The sequence below is a fragment of the Bufo gargarizans genome, chromosome 1 (assembly GCF_014858855.1).
Source record: "Bufo gargarizans isolate SCDJY-AF-19 chromosome 1, ASM1485885v1, whole genome shotgun sequence".
Lineage (NCBI taxonomy): Eukaryota > Metazoa > Chordata > Amphibia > Anura > Bufonidae > Bufo > Bufo gargarizans.
This window is the reverse complement of record NC_058080.1, coordinates 461,878,562-461,900,956: the sequence shown is the minus strand read 5'-3', so window position 1 is coordinate 461,900,956 and position 22,395 is coordinate 461,878,562. Positions and strand designations below refer to the sequence as shown.

Genomic DNA, 22,395 nt, shown 5'->3' with positions numbered 1-22,395 from the left:
CACTGTTATGGGGTATCTGTGAATGGTACTGTTATGGGGATCTGTGGATGACACTGTTATGGGGGTATGTGTGAATGGTACTGTCATTGGGGGATCTGTGTATGGTACTGTTATGGGGGGATCTGTGTATGGTACTGTTATGGGGGGATCTGTGTATGGTACTGTTATGGGGGGATCTATGGATGGCACTATTATGGGGGGATCTATGGATGGCACTGTTATGGGGGGATCTGTGGATGGCACTGTTATGGGGGGATCTGTGGATGGCACTGTTATGGGGGGATCTGTGGATGGCACTGTTATGGGGGGATCTGTGGATGGCACTGTTATGGGGGATCTTTGGATGACACTGTTATGGGGGATCTTTGGATGACACTGTTATGGGGGATCTTTTGATGACACTGTTATGGGTGGATCTGTGAATGGCACTGTTATGGGGGATCTGTGGATGGCACACTGTTATGGGGTATCTGTGGATGGTACTGTTATGGGGGATCTGTGGATGACACTGTTATGGGGGGGTCTGTGAATGGCACTGTTATGGGGGATCTGTGGATGACACTGTTATGGGGGATCTGTGGATGACACTGTTATAGGGGATCTGTGGATGGCACTGTTATGGAGGGTATCTGTGGATGGCACACTGTTATGGGGTAGCTGTGAATGGTACTGTTATTGGGGGATCTGTGGATGGCACTGTTATGGGGGGATCTGTGGATGGCACTGTTATGGGGGATCTGTGGATGGCACTGTTATGGGGGGATCTGTGAATGGCACTGTTATGGGGATCTTTGGATGACACTGTTATGGGGGATCTGTGGATGGCACACTGTTATGGGGGATCTGTGAATGGTACTGTTATGGGGGATCTGTGGATGACACTGTTATGGGGGGGTCAGTGAATGGCACTGTTATGGGGGATCTGTGGATGGCACTGTTATGGGGGGATCTGTGGATGGCACTGTTATGGGGGATCTGTGGATGGCACTGTTATGGGGGTATCTGTGAATGGCACTGTTATGGGGATCTTTGGATGACACTGTTATGGTGGATCTGTGGATGGCACACTGTTATGGGGTATCTGTGAATAGTACTGTTATGGGGGATCTGTGGATGACACTGTTATGGGGGATCTGTGGATGACACTGTTATGGGGGATCTGTGGATGACACTGTTATGGGGGATCTGTGGATGGCACACTGTTATGGGGTATCTGTGAATGGTACTGTTATGGGGGATCGGTGGATGACACTTTTATAGGGGTATCTGTGAATGGTACTGTTATTGGGGGATCTGTGGATGGTACTGTTATGGGGGGATCTATGGATGGCACTGTTATGGGGGGATCTGTGGATGGCACTGTTATAGGGATCTGTGGATGACACTGTTATGGGGGATCTGTGGATGGCACTGTTATGGGGGGACCTGTGGATGGCACTGTTATGGGGGGATCTGTGGATGACACTGTTATGCAATTGTAAACGGATGATACTGTTATGGGGGATCTGTGGATGGCAGTGTTATGGGGCATCTGTGAATGGTACTGTTATGGGGGGATCTGTGGATGGCACTGTTATGGGGGATCTGTGGATGGCACTGTTATGGGGGATCTGTGAATGGCACTGTTATGGGGGGATCTGTGAATGGCACTGTTATGGGGATCTTTGGATGACACTGTTATGGGGGATCTGTGGATGGCACACTGTTATGGGGGATCTGTGAATGGTACTGTTATGGGGATCTGTGGATGACACTGTTATGGGGGGGTCAGTGAATGGCACTGTTATGGGGGATCTGTGGATAGCACTGTTATGGGGGGATCTGTGGATGGCACTGTTATGGGGGATCTGTGGATGACACTGTTATGGGGGATCTGTGGATGGCACTGTTATGGAGGGTATCTGTGGATGGCACAATGTTATGGGGGTAGCTGTGAATGGTACTGTTATTGGGGGATCTGTGGATGGCACTGTTATGGGGGATCTTTGGATGACACTGTTATGGGGGGATCTTTGGATGACACTGTTATGGGGGGATCTGTGAATGGCACTGTTATGGGGGATCTGTGGATGGCACACTGTTATGGGGTATCTGTGAATGGTACTGTTATGGGGATCTGTGGATGACACTGTTATGGGGGTATCTGTGAATGGTACTGTCATTGGGGGATCTGTGTATGGTACTGTTATGGGGGGATCTGTGTATGGTACTGTTATGGGGGGATCTATGGATGGCACTATTATGGGGGGGATCTATGGATGGCACTGTTATGGGGGATCTTTGGATGACACTGTTATGGGGGATCTTTGGATGACACTGTTATGGGGGATCTTTTGATGACACTGTTATGGGTGGATCTGTGAATGGCACTGTTATGGGGGATCTGTGGATGGCACACTGTTATGGGGTATCTGTGAATGGTACTGTTATGGGGGATCTGTGGATGACACTGTTATGGGGGGTCTGTGAATGGCACTGTTATGGGGGATCTGTGGATGACACTGTTATGGGGGATCTGTGGATGACACTGTTATAGGGGATCTGTGGATGGCACTGTTATGGAGGGTATCTGTGGATGGCACACTGTTATGGGGTAGCTGTGAATGGTACTGTTATTGGGGGATCTGTGGATGGCACTGTTATGGGGGGATCTGTGGATGGCACTGTTATGGGGGGATCTGTGGATGGCACTGTTATGGGGGGATCTGTGGATGGCACTGTTATGGGGGATCTTTGGATGACACTGTTATGGGGGATCTTTGGATGACACTGTTATGGGGGATCTTTTGATGAAACTGTTATGGGGGGATCTGTGAATGGCACTGTTATGGGGTATCTGTGAATGGTACTGTTATGGGGGATCTGTGGATGACACTGTTATGGGGTGGTCTGTGAATGGCACTGTTATGGGGGATCTGTGGATGACACTGTTATGGGGGATCTGTGGATGACACTGTTATAGGGGATCTGTGGATGGCACTGTTATGGAGGGTATCTGTGGATGGCACACCGTTATGGGGTAGCTGTGAATGGTACTGTTATTGGGGGATCTGTGGATGGCACTGTTATGGGGGGATCTGTGGATGGCACTGTTATGGGGGATCTGTGGATGGCACTGTTATGGGGGGATCTGTGAATGGCACTGTTATGGGGATCTTTGGATGACACTGTTATGGGGGATCTGTGGATGGCACACTGTTATGGGGGGATCTGTGAATGGCACTGTTATGGGGATCTTTGGATGACACTGTTATGGGGGATCTGTGGATGGCACACTGTTATGGGGTATCTGTGAATAGTACTGTTATGGGGGATCTGTGGATGACACTGTTATGGGGGATCTGTGGATGACACAGTTATGGGGGATCTGTGGATGACACTGTTATGGGGTATCTGTGGATGGCACACTGTTATGGGGTATCTGTGAATGGTACTGTTATGGGGGATCGGTGGATGACACTTTTATAGGGGTATCTGTGAATGGTACTATTATTGGGGGATCTGTGGATGGTACTGTTATGGGGGGATCTATGGATGGCACTGTTATGGGGGGATCTGTGGATGGCACTGTTATAGGGATCTGTGGATGACACTGTTATGGGGGATCTGTGGATGGCACTGTTATGGGGGGACCTGTGGATGGCACTGTTATGGGGGGATCTGTGGATGACACTGTTATGCAATTGTAAACGGATGATACTGTTATGGGGGATCTGTGGATGGCAGTGTTATGGGGCATCTGTGAATGGTACTGTTATGGGGGGATCTGTGGATGGCACTGTTATGGGGGATCTGTAGATGGCACTGTTATGGGGGATCTGTGAATGGCACTGTTATGGGGGATCTGTGGATGACACTGTTATGGGGGATCTGTGGATGGCACTGTTATGGAGGGTATCTGTGGATGGCACAATGTTATGGGGGTAGCTGTGAATGGTACTGTTATTGGGGGATCTGTGGATGGCACTGTTATGGGGGATCTTTGGATGACACTGTTATGGGGGGATCTTTGGATGACACTGTTATGGGGGGATCTGTGAATGGCACTGTTATGGGGGATCTGTGGATGGCACACTGTTATGGGGTATCTGTGAATGGTACTGTTATGGGGATCTGTGGATGACACTGTTATGGGGGTATCTGTGAATGGTACTGTCATTGGGGGATCTGTGTATGGTACTGTTATGGGGGGATCTGTGTATGGTACTGTTATGGGGGGATCTATGGATGGCACTATTATGGGGGGATCTATGGATGGCACTGTTATGGGGGGATCTGTGGATGGCACTGTTATGGGGGGATCTGTGGATGGCACTGTTATGGGGGGATCTGTGGATGGCACTGTTATGGGGGGATCTGTGGATGGCACTGTTATGGGGGATCTTTGGATGACACTGTTATGGGGGATCTTTGGATGACACTGTTATGGGGGATCTTTTGATGACACTGTTATGGGGGGATCTGTGAATGGCACTGTTATGTGGGATCTGTGGATGGCACACTGTTATGGTGTATCTGTGAATGGTACTGTTATGGGGATCTGTGGATGACACTGTTATGGGGATCTGTGGGTGACACTGTTATGGGGGTATCTGTGAATGGTACTGTCATGGGGGGATCTGTGTATGGTACTGTTATGGGGGGATCTATGGATGGCACTGTTATGGGGGGATCTATGGATGGCACTGTTATGGGGGGATCTGTGGATGGCACTGTTATGGGGGGATCTGTGGATGGCACTGTTATGGGGGGATCTGTGGATGGCACTGTTATGGGGGGACCTGTGGATGGCACTGTTATGGGGGGATCTGTGGATGACACTGTTATGCAATTGTAAACGGATCCGTCCCCCATTGACTTTCAATGTAAAGTTAGGAGTCCCTATTTTAGGCTACTTTCACACCTGCGCTAGGTGCGGGTCCCTCTGGTATCTGCACAGACTGATCCACACCTAAAAATGCAAACAATGGTATCCGTTCAGTGCGGATCCGTCTGCATAACAGCTTTTTCAGATCTGAGTTTTCACTATCGTGAAAATTCAGATCCGACAGTATATTCTAATACAGAGGCGTTCCCATGGTGATAGGGACGCTTCAAGCTAGAATATACTAAGAACTGTGTACATAACTGCCCCCTGCTGCCTGGCAGCACCCGATCGGAGCCCCAGCGATTAAACTGGGACACCGATCGGAACTCTCCGCTGCCACCAATGATGGGGGAAAGGCCACACTGGCCACCAATGAATTTAATACTGGGGAGGGGAGGGGGGGCTGCACTGGCCACCAATGAACTGTGATGGGGGATCTGTGGATGGCACTGTTATGGGGGATCTTTGGATGACACTGTTATGGGGGATCTGTGGATGGCACACTGTTATGGGGGATCTGTGAATGGTACTGTTATGGGGGATCTGTGGATGACACTGTTATGGGGGGGTCTGTGTATGGCACTGTTATGGGGGATCTGTGGATGACACTGTTATGGGGGATCTGTGGATGGCACTGTTATGGAGGGTATCTGTGGATGGCACACTGTTATGGGGTAGCTGTGAATGGTACTGTTATTGGGGGATCTGTGGATGGCACCGTTATGGGGGGATCTGTGGATGGCACTGTTATGGTGGATCTGTGGATGGCACTGTTATGGGGATCTTTGGATGACACTGTTATGGGGGATCTGTGGATGGCACACTGTTATGGGGGATCTGTGGATGGCACACTGTTATGGGGTATCTGTGAATGGTACTGTTATGGGGGATCGGTGGATGACACTTTTATAGGGGTATCTGTGAATGGTACTGTTATTGGGGGATCTGTGGATGGTACTGTTATGGGGGGATCTATGGATGGCACTGTTATGGGGGGATCTGTGGATGACACTGTTATGCAATTGTAAACGGATGATACTGTTATGGGGGATCTGTGGATGGCAGTGTTATGGGGCATCTATGAATGGTACTGTTATGGGGGGATCTGTGGATGGCACTGTTATGGGGGATCTGTGGATGGCACTGTTATGGGGGGATCTGTGGATGGCACTGTTATGGGGGGATCTGTGGATGGCACTGTTAGGGGGGATCTTTGGATGACACTGTTATGGGAGATCTGTGGATCGCACACTGTTATGGGGGATCTGTGAATGGTACTGTTATGGAGGATCTGTGGATGACACTGTTATGGGGGGATCTGTGAATGGCACTGTTATGGGGGATCTGTGGATGACACTGTTATGGGGTATCTGTGGATGGCACTGTTATGGAGGGTATCTGTGGATGGCACAATGTTATGGGGGTAGCTGTGAATGGTACTGTTATTGGGGGATCTGTGGATGGCACTGTTATGGGGGGGATCTGTGGATGGCACTGTTATGGGGGGATCTTTGGATGACACTGTTATGGGGGGATCTGTGAATGGCACTGTTATGGGGGATCTGTGGATGGCACACTGTTATGGGGTATCTGTGAATGGTACTGTTATGGGGATCTGTGGATGACACTGTTATGGGGGTATCTGTGAATGGTACTGTCATTGGGGGATCTGTGTATGGTACTGTTATGGGGGGATCCATGGATGGCACTGTTATGGGGGGATCTATGGATGGCACTGTTATGGGGGGATCTGTGGATGGCACTGTTATGGGGGTATCTGTGGATGGCACTGTTATGGGGGGATCTGTGTATGGCACTGTTATGGGGGGATCTGTGGATGGCACTGTTATGGGGTGACCTGCGGATGGCACTGTTATGCAATTGTAAACGGATCCGTCCCCCATTGACTTTCAATGTAATGTCAGGAGTCCCTATTTTAGGCTACTTTCACACCTGCGCTAGGTGCGGGTCCCTCTGGTATCTGCACAGACTGATCCACACCTATAAATGCAAACAATGGTATCCGTTCAGTGCGGATCCGTCTGCATAACAGCTTTTTCAGATCTGAGTTTTCACCATCGTGAAAATTCAGATCCGACAGTATATTCCCATGGTGATAGGGACGCTTCAAGCTAGAATATACTAAGAACTGTGTACATAACTGCCCCCTGCTGCCTGGCAGCATCCGATCGGAGCCCCAGCGATTAAACTGGGACACCGATCGGAACTCTCCGCTGCCACCAATGATGGGGGAAAGGCCACACTGGCCACCAATGAATTTAATACTGGGGAGGGGAGGGGGGGCTGCACTGGCCACCAATGAACTGTGATGGGGGATCTGTGGATGGCACTGTTATGGGGGGGGATCTGTGGATGGCACTGTTATAGAGGGGATCTGTGGATGACACTGTTATGGGGGATCTGTGGATGGCACTGTTATGGGGGCATCTGTGAATGGTACTGTTATGGGGGGATCTGTGGATGGCACTGTTATGGGGGATCTGTGGATGGCACTGTTATGGAGGGTATTTGTGGATGGCACACTGTTATGGGGGTTTCTGTGAATGGCACTGTTATGGGGGGATCTGTGGATGGCACTGTTATGGGGGGATCTGTGGATGGCACTGTTATGGGGGGATCTGTGGATGGCACTGTTATGGGGGGATCTGTGGATGGCACTGTTATGGGGGATATTTGGATGACACTGTTATGGGGGATCTGTGGATGGCACACTGTTATGGGGGTATCTGTGAATGTTACTGTTATGGGGGATCTGTGGATGACACTGTTATGGGGGGATCTGTGAATGGCACTGTTATGGGGGGATCTGTGAATGGCACTGTTATGGGGGGGATCTGTGGATGACACTGTTATGGGGGATCTGTGGATGGCACTGTTATGGAGGGTATCTGTGGATGGCACACTGTTATGGGGGTAGCTGTGAATGGTACTGTTATTGGGGGATCTGTGGGTGGCACTGTTATGGGGGATCTGTGGGTGGCACTGTTATGGGGGGATCTGTGGATGGCACTGTTATGGGGGATCTGTGAATGGCACTGTTATGGGGGATCTTTGGATGACACTGTTATGGGGATCTGTGGAGGGCACACTGTTATGGGGTATCTGTGAATGGTACTGTTATGGGGGATCTGTTGATGACACTGTTATGGGGGGATCTGTGGATGGCACTGTTATGGGGGGATCTGTGGATGACACTGTTATGCAATTGTAAACGGATCCGTCCCCCATTGACTTTAAATGTAAAGTCAGGAGTCCCTATTTTAGGCTACTTTCACACCTGCGCTAGGTGCGGATCCACACCTGGTGGGGATCTGGTATCTGCACAGACGGATCCACACCTATAAATGCAAACAATGGTATCCGTTCAGTGCGGATCCGTCTGCATAACAGCTTTTTCAGATCTGAGTTTTCACTATCGTGAAAATTCAGATCCGACAGTATATTCTAATACAGAGGCGTTCCCATGGTGATAGGGACGCTTCAATCTAGAATATACTAAGAACTGTGTACATAACTGCCCCCTGCTGCTTGGCAGCACCCGATCGGAGCCCCAGCGATTAAACTGGGACACCGATCAGAACTCTCCGCTGCCACCAATGATGGGGGGGGGAGGCCGCACTGGCCACCAATGAATTTAATACTGGGGAAGGGAGGGAGGGGGCCGCACTGGCCACCAATGAATTTAATACTGGGGAGGGAGGGGGGCCGCACTGGCCACCAATGAATTTAATACTGGGGAGGGAGGGGGGCCGCACTGGCCACCAATGAATTTAATACTGGGGGTGAGGGGGGCCGCAATTGCCACCAATGAATTTAATACTGGGGAGGGAGGGGGGCCACACTGGCCACCAATGAATTTAAAACTGGGGAGGGAGGGGGGTCTGGCCCCTGCTGCCTGGCAGCACCTGATCTCTTACAGGGGGCTATGATATGCACAATTAACCCCTCAGGTGCCGCACCTGAGGGCTTAATTGTGCGGATCACAGCCCCCTGTAAGAGATCGGGTGCTGCCAGCCAGCAGGGGGCAGTTATGTACACAGTTCTCAGTATATTCTAACTTGAAGCGTCCCCATCACTATGGGAACTCCTCTGTGTTAGAATATACTGTTGGAGTTTTCACGCTCTAACTCAAATCCAATGGTATATTCTAACATACGTTATATTGAATTATGGATAGTCTTAAAAAATAAGTCTTTAATAAGGTAATTTTAAAATGATAGGCTCAACAAATAATTGTGTAGTAACACAATCCTCTCCTGGAGGACAAAAAGAAGAAAATTGTACCCTGCCAACTACAGTGAACTGGTCAGGTTCGAAAAAATGTGGAGCCAGGTGGTGTGAACACTGGCACACTCGGAGGAGTGAGTTGGGGAAAAACAAAGGTGATAGATATAAAGAGGGGGAGACAGATGCTGGGTCTCAACCCCTACATTTATCCCTGTGTTCTATCATATGTACTCCTTCCGTCTGACCCTAGATGGCCCTCAGACCTAATGTTTGACTGCCCAGCTTCGTCGGAAGTAAAAAGGACCAGTCACCTCTAGAAGATCAGATGCAATGAAAAGAAAAGAAAAATGACGACAAAGAAATTTGTCCCTGTCCCTACGCGTTTCACTGGCTTGCGCCAGATCATCAGGGGACTCAGATATAACCAGGACCTCGGGTAGATAGTGACAGGCAGTATGTGCCTATCTCAGCTTTCAATGTTACGCTGAGGCAGCAAAGGACACAATCCTATATGTGACAGGCAGTACTTAGCTTGCTCGGTGTTCCGCTCGGGTCCAGGGTCCGCACCTATCCTGCGTGTGGCAGTGGGAGCGGATGATTCGCGCTGGCGTCCTTTTAAAAACGCGCGCGTCCTCTAGGCTCCCCCCCCCCCGTGCCATGTGATTGATCACGTGACTGTGACGTATCCGGTCGCGTCACTCGTTGTCGTCACGTGATCGAGGGCGGTATCAGGCCGTCCATGCTAATGCGGCCACATCACTCAGAGGTGATTGGTCGCATAGCAGGAGGGGGAAGAGTCTACAGGTAGAGTCTATTAGTGGCAATGCGGAGGTGAGCCTCTCCCACTCCCCACCATAAACCCTATTCCTGACGAGTCAGGTAAAGGTGCGTCACTCCCTATTGTCATGGGAGGCGCTACCAAGGGTATTTTGGGCAAGTTAAATATGTAGCAGTTTGGATGGCCATTTATAGGTGGTATAGAGATGAATGACCAAAGAACATTAAACATTAAAAACGCAAATACAGTGTGGACATGAACAAATAAATGAATACCTGTATGTATAAAGCAGCTCCTCAGCTGTAGTCGAGTGTCATAATTAGTATTTTCATGAATACATACAAAATGACGCACAAATAAAGAGATCACAGATGGCGTATGGGATACAAAATAAGATACATGTACACATAAGGAATGTATACATGTATACATACAAAATAACGCCCAGATGGAGGGATCTCCGATGGCGTAGTATATGTATATGAAATACAGTGTATGGGGGTGTGTCATGGGAATGGACCAACCCACAAGGTGTAGGTGTCTTAATCCTATGTTATACACCAAGGTATAGGTGTCCTAATCCTATATAGACATGGAGGATATAGAGGGGAACTAGAGGGTATGTCTAAAGGGGACGCAGGTGATGGTACGAGCTAGTGTGTGGATCTAGATTCCTCAATGAACGAGCTGAATGAAAGCTGCTCATTGAGGCCTGTAGGATGGGAAGTTTTAAGCTCAAAGATCCACCACGTCTCTCGCTGTAATATCCTCCTGTCCCAGTTGCCCCCTCTCTTCAATGGGGGGATAGATTCAATACCCATAAAGGTGATGCCTTTAGAGCAACCATTATGGCTAATTTCGACGTGTTTAGCGAGGGGGGTATCCCTTTTGTTCCTGATGTCTCCGAGATGCTCCCCCACTCTCCTACGAAACTCCCTTGTGGTTTTACCCACGTACTCTAGTCCACAATGGCAAGTGGCCTTGTAGATGACTCCCTTAGATCTACAATTCAAGAATTTCTTGATATTGTAGACCTTATTTGTAATGTTGCTTTTGAAAGTACATCCTTTTTTTTATATTCTAACATAGAGGCGTTCCCATGGTGATGGGGACGCTTCAAGTTAAAATATACCATTGGAGTAAAGAAAACTCCGATCCGATGGAATATAATCGGCACACACGCACCCTACTGTGTGTGTGGAGTGTGTGCTGTACGGCTCCATGCTGTGGGCGGTCCGTACAGCGTGTGGTGTGGTGCGCCGTGTGTTTATTGGCTGGTGCAATTGTGGGCGGACCGGTCGGCGACTTTGATTGGACGGCCGCGCTGCTGTGGGCTGTCTGGGCTGGCTATAATGCGCCATGCTTTTTTTGGCCGGCGGCGCGGTGTTTTGGGTGGTCCCTGCTGTGTGTGTGTGGAGTATGTGCTGATTGGTTTGTGCGCCGCGCATGCGTACCTAACAATTCGGCACACACGCACGGACACCACGTACAGAGGGCTTTTATTTGTATAGATATAGCATTGCAGAGTGCTGTTGCGTTATGTGGCAAACATATTTACTGTTCATTCAACCATAAATTCAATACTAACATCTTTTTATGGATTGTGATCAATCAATAGTTACAATATCATGATTATTATACTCCTACCCTTTCCAGTGATAGCCTTCTCCAAAGCGTTTACATCTTCTGTAGGGTTAAACCTGGGACGAGGTTTGAAATCTGATCCTCCCTGCACTCCTTTCACTTCCTAAAAATACATTTATACAAGTCATACATGTACATACCATTTTTGCTAAATAAAATACAAGTACATTCTTGTAAAAAGTACATGGAAATGAACGTATATTTTAATAACAGAATCTACATGCCACCATGTAATTACAAAGGAGGATGAAATGCATATAGGTGAAAACAGCCCTCATAGGCAGGTAAGTATGAATCTAACTATGAATCTTCTGTTTCAGGGGGCAGGCTGCAGGCACTTGCTAAAAATCAGTATTACCGGAAAAACGCCTAACTGTCCCTATATTATTTCATTATTTATTTTCTAATCATTATTATTAGGCCAGTTTAACACAGATCCCCAGCAAATTTCCGCAGCAATTCCAGCTAAAAAGCTGCAATACCAATCCGTACCAAATTGTGCAGATTTTCTTGCGGATTAGCCTCTACATAGTCAGATGATTGGCCCTCTGCCAGTCTCTGTATCCGGATTCCAGTGATGACCAACGCAGCAGCAGTAGTCACATTCTGACTTGCTGTGTGATCTATGGAAACCAGTAAACAAGGATTGGCAGGGGCACAGGGAAGCATCTGCATGGGAATAGCGGGGGATTGATAGAGCATTGTAAGTATACTGTTTCTTTTTGTTGTTTTTTTTGTTATTTTAATTTTAGATGATTATGCAAACCTACAGAATTTGCTGAGAATTCGTAGTGTGTGACCAAGATTTGTATATGTCATCAACGTCTGATTGGTAGCATCAGATGATCGGCTGTTTGAGAAGACACCGATTCTCCTGTGAGGTCTGCGGCTTTCTCGCAGCTTACCAAGCACATGGTATAGCGGCTGTTCTTGGTATCATAGTTGAGCTGCTTCTAGGCCACGAGACCGATGAATGTGTCTTCACTGGCATAGGAAAAGCTGAGAGAAGGCTGCAGCATTACTGCGAGGGCTGCTGCCTTCTCGAATAGCGGATCAGCAGGGGTCCCGGGTATCGGACCCCCACCGATCAGATACTGGTGATCTATCCTATTAACTTCTAATGTTCTAGCTATTATGTTACTATTCTAATCATTGTAGTAGCATTGCACTCTGCTGCAAATTATACTTACAGCACAACTCTCCTGTGTATGCTGGGCCGCTTGTAGCATCTGTTGAACTACAGAACACTGTTGTTCCTCCATTTTCCTAAAATTACAATCAATATTGTTATAGCCACATAATAAAACAATACAATGAGAAAGAATGCAATACAGTTGTGGATACAAGACAAAAAGCAGAACAGCCGGTTTTATTACCCTCATCTACATTTTTACAGGAACCAGAGGTTGGACTACATTTTTTCTATAACAGAAAGTATTTTCAACCACGCAGTACGAAATAAGACATTTGGCGGCTGTTTATTTTCTAGTCATACCTTTTTTATTTCTCTGTCAATGTTGCCATATGAGGCTTGTTTTTTGTAGGGCATTTAGTATTTTTTGTGATTACCTTTTTTTGTTTGGTAAGGGGGAAAAAGCATTTCCGCAATTGCCTTTTTCACTTTAAATTTACGATGTTCACCATGCGGTATACTAGTGTTGCTGTTATTCTATGGGCCAGTGCAATTATGGTGATACTGAATATGTATTTTTATTTGTTTTACGTGGTTTTTGCTACTTTTGCACAATATTAACATGTCTCATTATTAGGGATGAGCGAATCGACTTCGGATGAAACATCCAAATTCGATTCTCATAAAACTTAGTTTCAATACTGTATGGAGCAAGTGCTCCGTACAGTATTAGAACGTATTGGCTCCGATGACCCGAAGTTATTACTTTGCGAAGTCTCGCAACACTTAGCATAATTACTTCAGGAATTGATTTATATCGTAAAAAAAACATTTCCCGAACCGAGTTCGGTTCCAAGGTAACGGTCATAGTCATTATTGACTGCTACATCTAGGGAGTTAAGCCACTGGCATCAGATCTAATTTGAATGCCGCCTGTTACAGCGGGAGCCCAGCTACAGTCAATGCCGGACTTGGAGGTAAGTCGGAGCACAAAGTAGCCTGTGAGGTCTTTTTCGTTCCTGACCCCCATGCTAGGGTTAATAGTGCAGGCAGCAGAGAATGAACAGACCTCATAGAGTCATAGACTGTGCTCCAGACCGAAGAGAATCTAATGCGTAGACATTCGCATGATCCTTTTTAATTTTTACAGATTAAAATTGTCTGTACAGGTATCTATGACACTTGCACAGGTATTACTGTGACCTTGGCATGAACAGTATAATTAAGTATAAGTATTAATACAATAAAACAGACCACCTTTAATAACATTGGTGTATTTTTCATCAATAAGATTGGAGAGTAGTCGAAAGGTATGCAACTCTTAATTCATTTAGTGCCTTTGCTATTGTCTTATCTTTGTGCATTTTTTTTTTTTTCCTTTACTTTTGCCATTACTTTGCCCAAAGCATAATCTGTAACAGGATCCCCAAAAGTAAAAAAGTAAGTTTAAATCCGTTTACAGCTTGACCACATCTATCTTTCAAGCACGTTTTCCCTTTTGTATGTTCGTTGGAGTGTGGAGTGAGAAGACAAATGTTGCAAATGTTTCCATGCAGTTGATGCAATTTTGGAGCAGTTTTAGATGTGAGTTTTTAATCTTTTTCTAAAAGTTAAAAACCAGAGGTCCCTAGTCTGAGCAACTGGTGTATATGTGAGAATGATGTATTGTATGAACTAATGTAAACGTAGCATTGAGTCCATTCTGAAAATTTTTATGGTTGATTTTTCAAATAGTAAACCAAATCAGGCAATAGTTTAGACTTTATTTTATGCAATGTATTATATTTTACAGTAATTGAATCAGAGATGAGAAAATCAGCAATAAAAGGTAAAGTGTATACTATACGCAATCCAGCTGAACCAATTTACAACAGACATTATCTGCATTTGGTAATAAAGCAAATATCATCAATTTAACAGTACTTAAGTTTGCTCTTTAACTGAAACCAGGAAACACCCATTAGTTAGATCTTAACTTGCTTTGAAATAACAACATGGATCAGATTGCTATGGCGTCTTCTGCAGCTTTTATTGCCATCCTAATGAGCTAATCTGGTGAGCTAAAGAAAATATAGCTCTAAACTGTTCCTTATATAAGGAAAGCTTTCTTTGATGCACTGCCCATTAAAAGTATTATGATGTAAAAGATGACATGTAATCGCTTCTACTTTCCAACATTAGTCACATCAATCCTAATTGACTTCATAAGACTAATTTCTCACTTTTTTTGGCACATCCTTTATTAATTACATTAACATAACCATTCATTTACAATTGTATCTATATTAAGACATGCATTCTAAATTTAGTTAGGGAGGAATAGAAATAAAATTGACAAAGTGATATGAGTCCATACACCAGTAATCCTCAACCTTTTGATCCTTTGAGAATGACTCTGATCTAAGGGAATCGATGCAACCGCCTCATCCCTATACAAAAAGTGGCAACTCTTGCTGCTAACATCTAACCCCTATAGAAGGTTCCATGAAAATTCATGTTGTATGGGAAGCACAGTCCTATACAGCAATGTAACCTACAGTATATACAATGTTAATACAAGATCAACTTATCACCTATCCTGTGGATATCAGTTGAGGACTGACCTGGACCGATCAGAAGAACAATGGTCCATGTGAATTGTAGCTCAAGCATCCTACTGCTCCATTCATTCTCAATGGGACTGCTGGAGATAGCTGAGCACTGTATTCTGCTATCTCTGGCAATCCCATGGAGAATTAATATAGGAGAAGCATACTGTATATGTTCGACCTGTAAAAATGCCGTACCTAGAGCAAGCTGGTCTTTGAACAGAAATACGCCCAAAAAACTGTTTGTAATATGTTTTATAATTTATAATTAAGTTACAGCAAACATTTGGCGGAAAAACACAAACAAATGTTTGGAAAAACAATGCAAAAACAGTGTTTTTCTCAAAAATGCTATGTATAACATAATAAATATCAAACTAATCTAATAGAAATACATTAATTAAACATACCTTTATAAAACTAGACTTCTGCCTTCTGTTTTAGGTGCAGCTGGAAAAATGTTTTGGCATAATGTGAAGATGACTCTGTTTTATACCATTTATGAGCCACACCTAAGATGAAAAGTAATTACCTTTGACAGAAAACATGTTCAAACACAAAAATTCCTATTCTTGTTTGTTGTAACACTGACTGAAAGAATAGATCCATTGAAATGGTTTCATATCATCTGCTGTGCATAGTATATGCAGTGAGTCCTAACCAAAAGACCATTTCTTTATAAAGGGCACCTTAAATGTAGACCAGATTTTCCCATTAGATCCTGCTGCATGTCCATTGATGCTTTTGTTTGAGAAAACCTCCACTGTAGACCACAATCTTTCACCGTAAGTTTGATATTTTCAAAGATATTGTGTACCACATTATATAACTATACATCTTGTAACTGAGCAATTGATGTCTAATATAATGGATATCCCAATGCAGATATGCCACACATGGCCTGAATTTCAAATGTGATCTATGAATTTGAATGTATCCAGATACATATCTTACTATCAGTATATCAAGGATTCTAAAAGGAGGCATATCTGTTGGCTAGCTGAATAACTCATTTAATGAAACAACAGAAGATATTATTAGGAATGTTCATTTCTCTTACTAAACTGGTCATCAGGTTTGCATTGGTTCACTCAATCAAGGTGGGTCCAGGCTCTGAGGAAATAAAGGTGCAGCAGAAGCTGACTTTGAACCCAATAACTTACCCCATGGATCCTTTTTCTTATGAGCTGATTCAGAAATAACCTACTTGAACTTATTGTTAATATATACTAATGATAACAACAAAGCTTACGGTGTAAGTAAAAGTGGATGTGTACATGTAGAATGTGGCCCTGGAATAACTTTCACTGGTGGGCCTGTAAGGTGGTGATGTGACCCTCTACAGACATAGTCAAGACCATAGTCAATTATTTAACTCTTTCTGCAGAGATTTAATTTTTGTGTATATGGTGCATTTCATGTAGAACTATGTTTAACATGTTTTCCCAGCATAATACAGGTCTGAGTCTAGTGTTATATAGTAATATAATGTTCACATATTTCATTATGCTGATTCTGTTGGCTCACTTGGAGGTCATGTAGTTTTCCTCATGCCCTGTCTGGGACGGTGGAAAGAAAGAATGGCCTTGGGTGCTATATTTAGTTGAGAGGGCGCTGTAGTTAGACCTAGTCGAGTTTGAGAATCCACAGGCAAGGGGATGCTGCAGTGCTCATTTATAAGATAGGCCACCCTTCCTGTCAATGGACGTAGGGAGCATATTTAATGGTTAATCAGTGCCCCTGTTAAATGCTAGGTTGACCTAGTGAAGTCGCAGAGGCGGTCAGCAGGTGGAGAGTGTGCCTCGTGCATGCTCATGACAGCAGATAGAAAATGTGTCTTCCAACAGATACAAAGATTGAAAAGACTCAAAGCCATGTCAGATACAAAGAAGCTATAAAACAGCATGGGCTATATGCAAATCACCCACCAACAGTCACCTGGGCAGTGCTGGTGTGGTAAAGAATCCTTGTCTTCTGGCTATTAACACACCCATTTTGCCTAAATTGATTGACAATGTTTTAAGCCAAGCTAGAGATGACTTCATTTACCAAGCAGAATGGCAAGTAAGGCAGAATAGGCGTGTTAATACCCAGGACCCAACAATATCACCACACCAACAGAGAACTCTTGGTGAGCAATGAACACATAGAATGCTCTGTTTTATAAAAATAAATTAACTAGTATATTGCAACAGACATCAGCAGGAAATATAGCATCATGGCAGTGGTTTACACTCCAAATATTTACTGATAGGTTCCCTAGAAATATTAACACTTGTGTCCTATTGCAAGTTTAAGGGGGTCATTTTATTAATCTGAAATACACCTAAATTTGGCGTATTTCAGGTGCAGGCCCCTCTCATTTACCATTTTCTATTCCTGCTTAGGCATTGAAAATAGTCTAAATGTAAGACACCAAGGATGTTGTCTTACATAATTCCAGCGGATCCTCTACCAGTGCAGGGTCTTTATGAAGACTGTGGTCTTAAACGCCAGTCTTAATATATGTGCCCCTAAGTTTATGTATTTCATTATACTGTATAGGAATGAATTTTGGGAAACCAGGTGCTTCTGAAACAAGGTACAGTATCTAATACAGAGGACCTTTACTAAAACTATAGTTCATCAGTGTTTTAAAGGCTATGTTTTAAATTACATTTTCTTATAAAAATATTTTGTTTGCTATATCAGAAGTGATAAAGACTATCTTTGCAAATACAGGAAATGGAAACAGATAATAGATTACATTGTTTAAGTTGGAGTGATTCAATTTGAACTCTCTGGGAAACAGGTGTGGCCCAAAATGAATCAACATCATGTAATGTCTTGCTTTGAATCTAAGTAGGTGAAGAAGTTGCGAAACTGGAAAAAATCTTATAATTGATTGAACACAGATGTCATCTTTTTTTTTTTTTTTTTGCGGATCCGTGTTTTGCGGACCACAAAATACATACAGTTATGTGCATGAGCCCTAATGCTGTAAAAAAAATAAAAAAGTGCCAAAACAGCCATTTTTTGTCACCTTGCCCCAAAAAAGTGTATTTCTGAACCACCAACCTATCTTATATGTACCAATAAAAACGTCCATTCTTCACACAAAAAACAAGTCCCTAAACAAGACGATCAGCAGAAAATTGTAAAAAAATATGGCTTTCAAAAAATTGAGACAAAAATATGTTTTATTTCAAAAATACTTTTTATTGTGTAAAACTGAAATAAAAAAATAAAAAAATAGACATTAGATATTGCCAAGTCTGTTACAAGTGGCTCTATAAAAATAGCACATGACCTTCACAATTAAAAACTGTGCCAAAACAGAAATTTTTGGTCACATTGCACCAAAAAAGTGTCATATTGAGCTATCAAAAAATATTATGTACCCATAAATGGTACAAATAAAACATCAAAAAGCCCTTATACAAGATGATCGGCATAAAAATAAAAAATATGGATTTAGAAAATGGAGTACACGGGTGCAATACACGGGTGCCGTTCCGTGGGCATTCCGCATCATGGATGCGGACCCATTCACTTGAATGGGTCCGCAAATCCGGAGATGCGGAATGGTGCGGAACGGAACCCTACGGAAGCACTACGGAGTGCTTCCGTAGGGTTTCGTCCCGTACTTCCGTTTTGCAAAAAGATAGAACATGTCCTATCTTTTTGCAGAACGGCCGGATCGCTGACCCATTCAAGTGAATGGGTCCGCGATCCACTGTGGCTGCCCCACGGACTGTGTTCGTGTATTGCGGCCCGCATCTTGCAGGCCACAATACGGCAACGGCCGCACGCGACAGTGTGAAAGAGGCCTGAGGCTACATTCCACACAACCGTATGAATGCGAACGCATCTGATTTTGCAGAACGGGTGCGGCCTATTCATTTCAATAGGGCTGCAAAAGATGTTGGCAACACCCCGCGTGCTGTCTGCATATGTAATTCTGTACCGCGGCCCAGCAAAAAATATAGAGTTTTTCTTCTATGCTTGTCCACAATAGCGGCAGCCGTGTGTGGTCCGCAAATTGCTGAACGCACACAGGCCAGTGTCTGTCACGTGAATGTAGTCTTAAATGCAGAGAAATTGAAATTTGGAAAATTGAAAATTTTTCTACATTTTGGGCAAATTTTTTATTTTTAAATATTTTTTATTTTAAATAATTAAGGGTGAAATATATGGACTCAATTTTACCACTCTCATGAAGTACAATGTGTCCAAAACTTAGCCTGGTCTTCAAGGTGAAAAATGGCTGTATCCTGAAGGGGTTTAGGTGTTTTAGCGTTACCTTTTCTAGAAGGGAAGAATGCCATGAAGAAAGTGTCAGTGGGTAGACACACTGGGGCAAATTTACTAAGACCAGCTTTTCATGCCGGTCTTAGTTTCACCCTAGCGTTGTCTAATTTATGCCAAGGACATATTAGGTATTGCCACATCCATATCGACTGGCTCTATAAAAATATTACATGATCCACCTTGTTAGGGCTCTTTCACACCTGCGTTATGGTCTTCCGGCATAGAGTTCCGTCGTCGGGGCTCTATGCCGGAAGAATCCTGATCAGGATTATCCTAATGCATTCTGAATGGAGTGAAATCCGTTCAGGATGCATCAGGATGTCTTCAGTTCCGGAACGGAACGTTTTTTGGCCGGAGAAAATAGCGCAGCATGCTGCGCTTTTTGCTCCGGCCAAAAAAACTGAAGACTTGCCGCAAGGCCGGATCCGGAATGAATGCCCATTGAAAGGCATTGATCCGGATCCGGCCTTAAGCTAAACGTCGTTTCGGCGCATTGCCGGATACGACGTTTAGCTTTTTTAGAGTGGGTACCATGGCTGCCGCAACGCTAAAGTGCCGGCAGCCATGGTAAAGGGGAGCGGGGAGCGGGGGAGCAGCATACTTACCATCCGTGCGGCTCCCGGGGCGCTCCAGAGTGACGTCAGGGCGCCCCACGCGCATGGATGACGTGATCGCATGGCACGTCATCCATGCGCATGGGGCGCTCTGACGTCATTCTGGAGCGCCCGAGAGCCGCACGGATGGTAAGTATACCGCTCCCCCGCTCCCCGCTCCTACTATGGCAACCAGGACTTTAATAGCGTCCTGGGTGCCATAGTAACACTGAAAGCATTTTGAAGACGGATCCGTCTTCAAATGCTTTCAGTACACTTGCGTTTTTCCGGATCCGGCGTGTAATTCCGGCAAGTGGAGTACATGCCGGATCCGGACAACGCAAGTGTGAAAGAGGCCTAAGGTCAATGTTGTAAAAAAAAAACTGTGCCAAAACAGCCATTTTTTGGTCATCTTGCCTCACAAAAAGTGTAACACCAAACGATCAAAAAGTCATATGTACCGCAAAATGGTACCATCCTGCAAAAAATGAGCCCCTACCTATGACAATCAACTAAAAAATACAGTGCCAGAACAGTAATCTTTTGTCACCTCAACTTACAAAATGCTTAATATTGAGTGATCAAAAAGTCATATGTACCCGCCAAAAATTAGCCCTCCACATAGGACAATCACCCAAAAAATAAAAAAAATTATAGCTTTCAGAAAATTTGATTAAAAAATATGATCATTTTTGATAAATATGCTTTGTAAAAAGGGGAAAATGTAAAAAATAAAATAAAATTGGTATATCTCAGCAAAATAAAAAAGAACATGTAATTGTTCCTACACAGTGTATGCCGCAACAACCAAACCCAAAAAGTAAAGACAGAATTGCTGCACTTCTTTATCCTGCTTCCCAAAAAGCAAAATAAAAAATGATAAAAAGGTCCATAAATTGTGTATTGTAACTTAGCACCATTAAAGTGAATAAGGCTGACATGTGACCTCCAATACTATACACATTCTGACAGAAATCTTTGGAAGAAAGCAGGCTTTTTTTATTCTATTTAACTGGTTTGTGTCTAAGGAGGTTGAATGAGGCAAACAGTGTCTGGAATTCAAGTGATTTATGCTGAATGGTAATACTAGACCCAGCCCATGGACAAGAGTGATATAGACTCTTTTTTTTTCTAGTCTCATATTACTCTTGTAATGGTTCTTACTAGTGTTGAGTGAAGCAAGATTCGAACATAGATCCAAAGTCGCTTAGGTCAAAACTTCTTTTGAATGCTGCATGGGGATCTGTCTCCGTACAGCATTCAAATGTATGTGCTCTGGCAAGACTTTGGTTAATAACTTCAGACTTCGATTTTTAAAATTGAAAAACATTTTAAAACTTGAATCTAGAGTCAGCTTCGGTACTGAGGTACCAGTAGGTACCAAAGCCGACTTTGGTATCAAGTTTTAAAAGTTTAAAAATCGATTGGGGAAGTTCACTGAGGTCTCACTAGACTCCATTGATAACAAATTTAGGCCTCATGCACACGACCGTTGTGTGCACCCGTGGCCGTTGTGCCGTTTTCCGTTTTTTTCTGCGGCTCCATTGACTTTCAATGGGGCCGTAGAAAACTCGGCTTGTGCACCGTTTTTACACCGCGCCCGTGACCCGTGTTTCGAGGCCGTGAAAAAAATATAACCTGTCCTATTTTTTTCACGGCCAACGGTTCACGGGCCCATTCAAGTCAATGGGTCCGTGAAAATCACGGATGCACACAAGATTGTCATCCGTGTCCGTGATCCGTGTCCGTGATCCGTGTCCGTTTTTTACTATCATTTCAATGGCAAACTTGACTTAGATTTTTTTTTCATCTTTCATGTCCGTGGATCCTCCAAAAATCACGGCAGACCCACGGAAGAAAAAACGGGCACGGATCACGGTACAACGGAACCACGTTTTGCGGGACGTTAAAAAATACGTTCGTGTGCATGAGGCCTTAGACTCACTGGAGGCCATAGATTTGAATGCTGTACGGAGATCCGTCTCCGTACAGCATTCAAACAAAGTTTTGACCAAAGTGACTTCGGCTCTATGATCTGAAGCTCGCTTTACTCAACCCTAGTTCCCAGAAGTGTAAATGAATAAAGAATATAAGGATGCATACATACAAACCCTGTAATTTTCTAATTGCTGATTCAGCTTAAAAGCAGTTTGAAAATGCTATTCTAACCCTGAAACAATGGCATTTATTCAGTGTTGTGGGATTATGGGTGAAACTAAGATACAATAAAGCAAACACCTATAGCAGCTTTTAAC

The 22,395-nt window shown here is 44.4% G+C and overlaps 1 protein-coding gene across 2 annotated transcripts in view; it reads right to left on the bottom strand.

Moving 5' to 3' along the window:
• The window catches only part of LOC122922407 (annexin A1-like), a 56,176-nt gene extending 40,407 nt beyond the window's left edge, over positions 1-15,769 (bottom strand). Inside the window, exons 1-3 of one of the 2 annotated variants that reach the window (XM_044273006.1) lie at positions 15,668-15,769; positions 12,728-12,803; positions 11,541-11,640 (exon numbers count right to left, since the gene is read on the bottom strand). In XM_044273006.1, the coding sequence (XP_044128941.1) occupies positions 11,541-11,640; positions 12,728-12,799 (172 nt within the window). In that variant the 5' untranslated portion in view covers positions 12,800-12,803; positions 15,668-15,769. The remainder of the gene's footprint in view (positions 1-11,540; positions 11,641-12,727; positions 12,804-15,667) is intronic. The other variant, XM_044273014.1, reaches the window with a different exon arrangement.
• Positions 15,770-22,395: the final 6,626 nt, after the last annotated feature.